The following is a 10,107-nucleotide window of genomic DNA, read 5'->3' on the forward strand; positions in this document are numbered from 1 at the left end:
CCTTGATTAGCCATCTGTGCTGGAGGGGAAGGGAGGAGTGGTTGTTCACACCTAAAAGACTGTACCTGCCCTCACACATTGCAGTCTCCAACCCCCTGGTGTGCGTCTGGGGCCTGGCCTGGACAAGAAGGGATCTTGCAAACACTTGAGACTTTGCTTTGAAGTTTGCCAACTTCAAAGGCAGAACAGGGCATAAGAAAAAGACCCAAAACCCCCGACTTTAAGAATCTTTCTGGAATCAAGAGGAACCTCTGCCCAGGAGAAGAGCTGAAGGAGGAGTACTGTCCCTTTGCTGTGTTGCTTTGCTGGACTGGCCTGCAGTTGCTGCTTCTGCCTGAAAAGAGTGCAAAGGGTGAACTTTGCTGTGTGTCCTGCTTGAGAAAATTCTCCAAGGGCTTGGAGTAGAGCTTGCCTCCTGTTGGAAGTCTCAGGGACACCAAAGACTTCAGTTTCCTCGACCTGCAGCACTGGGAACTGTGTGTTTTGTGCTGTTCAAGAGGAGAAACCACTGCGACGCCGCCAACGATACCGCTTGCCTGCACTATGACCTGCTGACGCCACAAGGAGCCGCATTGCCCCGCGACCCTGGTCTCACCGACGGTATCATCGGACGACTTCACAGAGCCGCTGCTCGCACCGCGATCTGTGGGCCCCGCACTCTGGCATCGCCTGCACACACCGCAGCCTGGCCATCCCCGCCGACGACGCTCCTGCTGACACCGGCGCCGCTGCCTGCATCGTGGCCTGTGGACACTGCTCGGGAGGGTCACGAAGCACCGTCCCGCCCCACACCGCTGGCTTGGGCCTACCGACGACAGCGCTTCAGCAACGATGCCGCCACTGCCTGCACCGTGACCTGTGGACACCGCACGTCGCACCTCCCCGCTTCACACCGCAGCCCTGGTCTGACCGACGCCAATGGACGCCGTCACCGAGCCGCTGCCTGCACCGTGACCTGAGGGCACCGCACGTCGCAACATCCCGCTTCGCACCACAGCCCCGACGCCATCCACGCCAGCGCACCGGACTTCATCAGCCTGGAGTTCGATTCGCAACGCGTGTGACCTCAAGGGCCCGACGACTCCTGCACCAAATCCGGAAACGACACCGCAACGTCAGTTACACCGCTCTCCGGAGCTCACCTCAAGGATAACGACAACCTGCAAATCCAAGGTACTGTTTGCGGGTCTTCCCGACACCGTAGCTGGCCCGCAACGCTGCGGCCAGACAGAACTGTTGGATTTGTTGATCACGATGCTGTGATAGCCCCAGGTGGAGCTATCGACTTCAAGGAACTGTATTTTTGAGTAAATCTTGCAGAATTCATATTTTTATTACTGTATGTTGGATTTTTATCGTAATTGGTCTTGTTTTATAAAGATAAATATTGGCAATTTTTCTAAAACTGATGTGGTGTCCTTTTGTAGTGTTTTCACTTATTACTGTGTGTTATGTGGAAATGCTTTACACATTGCTTCTGAGATAAGCCTGACTGCTCGTGCCAAGCTACCAATGGGGTGAGCAGAGGTTATCTGAGCGGGTATCTCCCTTATCCTAACTAGAGTGAGGGTCCCTACTTGGACAGGGTGCAAACCGTCTGCCAACTAGAGACCCCATTTCTAACAGGGACAGTGATGTATTAGGAAGAGGATGGATGGAGAGATAAACGAAAAGAAGAGTGGAAGGATGAATGGAGTGAAGAACGGAAAGAAAGAAGGTAGGGAGGGACGCCTGGATGGATGGGAGAAGTATGGATATATAGATTAATGGTGCAAAGCAGTGTGGATGGATGAAGGAAGAAAGATACAAGAATGGAAAGAGGGTAGATGGAAGAAAGAAAGAAGGAAGGGGAGAAGGATAGATGTAAAGACAAGAAGACGGATGGAGGATAATGACTGGGAAAAAGTACAGAAAGTAAGGAAAGAAGGACAAAAAAGCAAGGTGGAAAACAATCTGAAAGAAAGATGAAGAGTTGGAAGGAAAGACAAAAGACTGAAAGAAGGATGGAAGGAATTTTCAAAAATAAGAATTCCCTCACGGGGACGTCATGCCCAAATGACCGCTTTTGCTTGCCTCACCCATTTGCTCGTACCGTTTTGACAGGGTTCAAAGTGGGTGGTATTATACTTTTCAGACTAAACCTTGTTTTGCAATCACATTCTCCGATTATTCCCTCCACTCTCGATCATCTACCTTTCTTCCTTTTTTCCAGTAGTCGGTTCACTCTTGCTTCCTCGGCTTAAATCTCTCAACCACTGAAAAGGATGAGGACTGGATACAAACAGGGAAATCAAGACAAAAAAACTTCACCGCCATTATCAATTACTCAAATAGATTCAATTGCATTTTGTGACACGAATACTATCGGCACAACCCGTTATTTGACAAGTATAACCAATTAAATAACATTATTATAATCAAAGCTGCCAACAATTTATTTCAGTGCATTGTAAAATATTCCATACCAGCATATTGTATCAGAAATACCGCTTATCAGTGCATTCATATAATAGAGTACCACCCCAGAAGACACCTTTACAACAACTCAATCACACAAACTTATATGCTATAATAAAACCTATCCTTGGCCTAGTAAAGATCACAACAAAGGTAATATGCACTTTTGGATAGTGTTTTGCAAATAGTATTAGTGAGTGCATGTTTTTCTTCTGGTTAAGTTATTTGCCTCAACTAGCAGTTCTCTTATTTTAGTGTTTTTGCATTTTCATTTTCCCATTCTTCTTCCCGTCTCCGCAACGAACTTGTTCTCCCGTGACTCCTGTAGTTTTCAGTTTTTAGGTCGAAAACTGTCTAGTTTGCTAACGACATATGAGGAACATTCAGAAAGTTTCCCTGGGAATGCAGTCCACCTATTGCCTACCATCGGCTTTGTGGTTTGTAACTCACATTTTCTTGCTTTCTACTTGCTGACTTTATTTGCTATAGGCTGACCTGCTTGAGTCCGTCCCCTTGCCAAAACCCCAGTTACTGTATACATCCACCAGTACTGAATTCCGGTAACTAGGCTTTATATCCTGTTCTTATCTTGTCACATTTGTTGTGCATTCAAAGACCGAGGTCAAATGTAAGGCTTGGTCTACAAGGGAGCTAGTGTTTCCTTTTCTTTCTCTGACTTCAAAGTGAGAGGATTTATGTGACAATCATGCTGGCTACTCAGTGGTGTGCTGCACAATGTTATTTTTTTTCTACCACAAAAAAAATAACTAAATGAACTGTGCAGATATTTCAGAATATGGAAAGCACAATGAAGCACATTTTTGGTAATTCTGAAAAATGCAGTGTAAACAAATATTTTAATATGATTTTTTTTTTTAAATCAATACACCAAGTGTTGACATTTCAACACATTATTGTTTGTGCGATGTATACTTGTATCAGTAAAACTGTACTTCTGTGCAAATGTAATGGTCATTTCAATTGAAGATGTATTGTCCGTATTGCACCACTCCACACTTTGCCACTCAACATCACTCCCAATTGTGTCACTGCACTCTACTCTGCACCTGCTCTGTTCTTGCTCCTCTACTTTGGAATGTTCTCACTCTTCACATCTGCCATTGCCTTACTCTTTTATTCTTCCTTATGAAATTAAAAAGCAACCAATTTCCAACTTCTTAACAACCTCGGTTTGCTCAAGCTTTCAAGGTGTTCAAAAAGCAGTAAATTTATAATTGTACTGGCGCTCAGTGCAGACTTAAACAATTTAAAATGTGTATCTTGCTCCAATGGGCCGTGGCTCGGCTCTAGTCCTATTGGTCACATACCATGGTTTCCTTGAAGATGGATCAGATTCTTTGAATCATACACTTCTCTTACCCTAAAAGATCTGCATCAAAAGCTATAGTTCTGTAGCCATTGGCCAGTGCAAAAAACAAGAACTCAGTTGCAGAAACGAACAGACCCGAAGACACCTTTGTTTTTCAGCTATAATGTTTTAGGATAACCCAAATAGCACTCTAGTCTCATCAACACAGACTTCAAAGAAGACACCCAGGTTCAACAACAGGGGATACAAAGGCAGGGAATTGATGTTAAAAAGTAGACTAGACAGGCATGAACCTCATAGTACCCTGAAAAAAAGATTCATATTTTTAGCTGATTTCAGCACCCCATACAATAGCAGTTTTAAGATTAGACGGGATGGAATCAAACCAGTTTAGCAACACCACTGAGACACCAGTCACCTTCACGAGTTGTTCTACCAGGTGTGGTGGCCAAGGATGTCAAATGCTGCTGACAAAGACATCCCAGATCTGTAACTGGGGTGAATATTTGATTTGTTCCCCATTCCGTCCATCATCTGTTCTTTTTGCATTTGTCACTCTAAGTGGGAAGGGTATGCCCAGTCGTGGGTCCCATGCTTGTTATGCCACCAGAATCATACTAACCTTGCTGACTGGGGGTGATACCACGAAACCGGTCTTAGGATGCTGGTTTCTGGTCAAGGGAAGATATGGCCTAGCAGTTCGGGCTGGACGCTTCCTATGGGGAGCAGGATCAAGACTGATTTGCACGTGGCTGGGTCCAAACTGGGATGGCATGGTGAGCAAAACAAATGATGGATTAAACCCAGATCCGTGACTGGTGGTGAATATTTGATTTGTTCCGCATTCCGTCCATCATCTGTTCTTTTTTCAGCCAAGTCCAATAGCATTAGGTTCACCGGGTCCGCTGATCCAAAATGTTCAAAGTGAACAACAATAAAGGAATCTCAGGTGCTCTATGGTGATAAAATCACAAAAGTGCCATCAACTATATGATACCATCCAGCTCGACATTACTCCTGAAAATGCATTGTAGCTGTCTTCTCCAAAATCTTAAGGAGCCATGAGATGTTTAGATAGGACCTCAATTTTTCAGGTCTATCACCTTGATGTCAGATTTCTTCAATATGGGGTACCACACATGGCTGTTTCAAATTAGTAGAACTCCATCCCAAATTCTCTGCTCTATGGGGCCAGCTGCTTCTGATATTCCTTAATCACTCATGAAGGACAAGTATCTCCATTACAAAAAGGTGGCTTTAGAGATAACAAAACAGACTGCTTCATCTCGGCAACCTCTTGAATAACATATGCAATACTCCCAGTCAGCTTTTTATCTTATCCTCAAGACATGCAAGATAACTTTAATTTGTTTTCTTTTATCTTGAAAATGTTGCCTGATCGTATTACACCAATTACATGGAGGTCCAAGTGCAATCAACAGAAATGTAGAACTGACCACTTATTTCACAGCTTAAAAGAGCATCTTCGAAAAAGTGACAGTTTTCTTTAGTGTGGTTTGTAAAGCTTTTTTTTTTTTTTTTTTTTTGCTTTTGCTTAGCACTCTCAATTACCAGTGTAGAGGAGCTCCTAATGGCCTGTAGCTTTAGTCTATGAGCGTCACTGAGATATTTCTTCCAGACATGCTTCATTTTCACATATTGAACTCTGTAGTGTCTTAAGTTCATCAGTAAAGCATTTCAAAGTCTTATCATCCCTACTATGACTGATATATTTAATTGGGCAAACTTCTCAATGAAGGTGGTAAGTAGGTGGTTATACCAACCCACCAACAGATGAGAGTTGTCAGAGCTGCCAGAGTAAGGCCATATGAACCGTTTCCCATTAGTATTTTGTGCCTGATTTGCTCCCCATAATTCTCTGTAATTGGAAACTAAATTATATAAGGTTTACTCTGTTTCTTGATCACACTGCACGCTAAAATTTGAAATGTAATTAGATGATGATCTGAGAAATCCACAGGCATAATTTCCCAATACTAAACCCTAACCAAAGTACCTATTACAGAGTATGGCCTTCACCATAAGTGGGCGACCGCAAATTATGTTGAAATAGCAGCCCCTGAAGGGTGGGCGTTAAGTTCCAAACTGCTTTATCCAGGCGTCTCTAAACTACTAGTGAAAACCACATTGAACAAGCAGGTTTGATCTCCAATACAGCTCTTTGAAATTCTTCATTGGACTGTGGAGGCTACACACAAAATGTATTGCAGAGGTACAACTATATAATTATATCTTACGTGAATTATATTTGAGGGGGAACTAAACACAGAATTTAAGTTTCTGGTAAAAAAATAAGTATCACACTCCCTATTGTGGCCTGCCCGTCAAACCAGCCTGATTGTGGGGCTTATTATTTGGCCTGCACTATAAGCAAAAGATCCGGGCCATATAAAAGGCCTAACTAAGTTTTGGTAATCATTAAAACGTCAGGTTCATAATTGCTAAAGATATCATGGATTCATCAGAAAACATTTAACGTTAAATTAATCCTTCTCCTTCTTTGCTAAATTATTCTAGGACATGCCAACCAGCTTGCTCCCTTCTTACAATCCTTCCAAGACACATGATTGTTACACTCTGATCTGTGCAATGTAACAACACTACAGGTAACTAACTAACTGCCTCGGAGTAGGTATCTCCTCGAGTGTTCGTTGGATTTCGTCATTCTGTGATCTTATTATCTCAGCTGCAGTAATACAGTTACATCACGATTCAAACAACGTTAAAGGATTAGGCACTTCCAGGATTAGCGAGAAAAAGATACCTGATGCGTGCAAGAACCCAATAGTCGGGGCTAAGAGTTTAGTAATGAAATAGGTGAAATAATAAAGGCCGGACCGTGAGTACTGTGCCAGGATGCTAAAGACCGTCGAGAACAAATGTTTTTGAGGATATGGAGAGAAAAGGTGTCTGACTGATCCTTTACCATCCAAGACTGGCAACTTGAGCTACATGCACGCATCGGATGTAGAGAGGAGTTTGGTGGAAAACAGAACAATGGGGTCGAATTGGAGCCTACACAAAAGCGAACAGCTAAGCAGAACGAGCAGGGGAAGGTCACCCTCCAGCCGAATGCATTCAACAGTACAGAAGGGAGAGGAGTGTTTAATGGTGCATTATATAGAAAGTTATTGATAATGTAACGTCACTTAAAACTCCGGTTAGGCCACGGAAGGATTAGGAATAGATGTGCTTCTCATTTTCACGAGAAACATCTTGCTAGGAATACAGACAGGAAAGTCCCTCATAAAGGAACAAAAAAATGCAATATCAGATGCAGGGGACTCTTATTTCACCACTATCATCCCCATCCAAAACCTAGAGAGGAACGAGATTGATAAAAATGCAATAACACAACACTTAAAATCATATATATTTATTGTGTCAGGCAGTGAAGGCAACACTACCGTAACTCTGGTCCTCATGAATACAGACACCGTGTACTTGCAGGAGCGATAATCCCGCATGGCAAATAAAAGCAGTGTACAGTCCGAGTGTGGCATCAAAGGAAAAGCAGGCGTCGCTGATCAGATGCAAGACAGCAAGCACAATGTATCGCAGTTATGCCATGCAGGACGCCAGAAATGACGGTGCTTAGCAAGTGTGTAAGGCAGCAATCATTTCACACTCACAGTTGTGTCAAGTAGTACGCCCCCGCCACCCAACTACAACATATAGTATGACAAGTTAGATACAAGTACAGCGAATCAGTTATATCAGAGAACGTCGTTAAACTGTAACACTGGGTGCAGAGTCACAACTGTGTTAGGCGGGAGGCACCGTATACTTTTAAATATACCAGACACGGTATGTTACAATTATGCCAGTTTATAACAAACGTGTTACATGTCACTGCCAGCTGTCAATGTATGTGCCACAGCTATGACAAGCAGCAAGCACAACTTATGACATTCTATCAGGAGGCTGGCGCAATACGTTAAACGGGTATGCCCAGCAGTAATGACAGCGCTTAACAGGTGTGTACGGCACTAAACACATCATTTTTCACAGCGGCATCAGGCAGCAAGAACGGTACGTGACAGGTCAGACACATGTACAGTGAATAACAATGACTTCAGACCGGAAAACATTAAACTGTAACAGCGTGGACCCCGTTTTGCCGGTGACAAGGTACAGTGATTGTCAAATGTATCAGTCAGCTCGCACAATGTGTGACACAGCTATGTACTACTGCATGCACAGTATCTGTTGTCGTTGTGTCCGATTACATGCACGGTATTGAGCTCGCAATATCTAAGTGAGAAGCATTTTGCATCAAAGGCATGCCTGAATTTTTAGTAAAACCATCAAGTGTCTCATTTGTGTCCAGATGGAGAATTGCAGCATGATCAAAATAAGACATCAAATGTTCGCAGTAGCTATATGAGCTGAATATGCTACATCCATGTCAGGCAACTGTACTAAAAGGAATAGGTTTTACGATAGCAATGCTTTCTAACAGTTGTTGATAACATCGTTCATTGTCTGAGGTATACCAGGCTGCAGACTAGTTATGTGTATTAGTTACGTCAAGGCTACGGAAGAAATGTAAAGAACCCAACAAATGATTTAATACAGTATTCCAATGTCATCTCAATCTCATAAAAACCATCAAGATCAACAGTACCTTGTACCTTTTTTATCCTCAGGTTCTCCTAGCTTCGAAACACAAAGCATTTTTCCTTTTCAGACTCTCTCGCCCTTCGCAACCCCTTACTTTCGCCAGTGTCTACGATCTTTGTCACCAGCCCCTAATCTTTTCAATTCCCTGAATTATAACTCACACTAACTCTGCCCCAGCAATCAACTACGCTCACCATTCTCCTTTTGCTGCTTCTTTGAAGCTGTCCTGCCCCCCTCTCTTTCACCAAGCAAATTCACCTGTCTTGCACACTTCTCGCCTCTTCCCCTCCTCATCCATGTGCCTCCCATATATTTTGCTATAGCTCCGCTCAAGCTCTCCTCGGCCTCTAATGTCGCTGATGTCGTATGAACTCTGGCTTCCCAACACCTGTACCCATGCATCTTTTTCACCCCTTAAGAACTCCACCGTCTAAGCCGATTGTCAACCTGTCTTTAAAACTTAACTCAGTCTCAACACTTCTCTCTGCCCACCTCAGCATTCCCCACTCTTCAGCCTCAGTATATCCCATCTCAGCATCGACTCTGACATTACTTCTCGCAGCCTCTCTTCCTTGTCATGATCTCTTTCCTCTGCACACGCCCCCCAAATCGTTGCCCATTCCCTTTCTCGGCCACTTCCATTCCAAACCTTCTTCATCTCTCCACTCACCCCATCAGCCAGTCCATGGCGGCTCCTCTGCTTCAGTCTCAGCTCCGGACCGGCCGGAAGTAAACACAGTACAGCAAAACCCTCTTCGTGGACCCCGCCCCTCACCATCTGCTTCCGTCCTTCTAACGTCACGAACTACTCACTGGAGGCTGCCAACAAAAAAGAAGGACTGAGCTCACCCCCTGTCAAAGAAGAAACACTGTCGCAACAATGTAATTATGTTCATGGCGACATCATGCGACTACTGGTGGTAAACGTCAGTAGAACCAATCGCGTTTTATATCTTCAAAATTCGATCACATTTCATAGTTCTCAAGTGTAGCCCTATTTTAAAATCCTAGCCTACTCATACTATCTAAAATAGATAGTACATTTTTAGGATGTCCTAGAACAAAAATGTTAAACATGATTCAGAGACCCACTTTGTATTTATCATTGTAATGTTGTGCTTTTGCGACTGCATACCTAAAAATATAGCGTTTTTCGATTCCAATATGGCGGATTTTGTCCTTGATAAGCCGTGGTTGAGCCGTTCTTGTCCGTCTTCCATGTCCATGAACAAACTGCTACTTAGCTTATTTTCGGTGGTAATTAATACTCTTCTGGGCGTCTTTTGCAACCGGGGCATGCCGGAAATTGTAGTTTCTCTATTTTTTTTTTCCTATCACGCCCCTTTACCACAAAACTACAGGGGCGTGCATCAGCATCTAACCACGAGCAGCACCGTAAGCGAAGACGGAGTGTAACCTGCTCGACCCCAGGGCGATGTATGCTGTAGGTTACACACTGTCGTCTCAGAAGAGAGACCTGTCACTCCCATGCTATCCAGCCGCATGCAACTATGTAGGCAAATGATTAGACAGTTTCTTCTCTAAAGGTGAACCTGCCACTTCGCATGGCCCTCTGGGAAATGTATGCCGGGCATTGGACCTCGTTGCTAGTGTGAAGGTGAACATTTTTGAACGCGAAATATGATCTATTGCTATCTATGGTCTGTAGACACAAG

At 43.8% G+C, this 10,107-nt stretch overlaps 1 protein-coding gene across 1 annotated transcript in view; it reads right to left on the reverse strand.

The window, feature by feature from the left end:
* Positions 1-9,224, reverse strand: part of MOB2 (MOB kinase activator 2) — a 187,199-nt gene extending 177,975 nt beyond the window's left edge. The window contains exon 1 of the mRNA XM_069223156.1: positions 9,102-9,224. Within this exon, the coding sequence (XP_069079257.1) occupies positions 9,102-9,118 (17 nt within the window). The 5' untranslated portion in view covers positions 9,119-9,224. The remainder of the gene's footprint in view (positions 1-9,101) is intronic.
* Positions 9,225-10,107: the final 883 nt, after the last annotated feature.

The sequence above is a fragment of the Pleurodeles waltl genome, chromosome 3_1, assembly GCF_031143425.1.
Source record: "Pleurodeles waltl isolate 20211129_DDA chromosome 3_1, aPleWal1.hap1.20221129, whole genome shotgun sequence".
NCBI classification, from domain to species: domain Eukaryota; kingdom Metazoa; phylum Chordata; class Amphibia; order Caudata; family Salamandridae; genus Pleurodeles; species Pleurodeles waltl.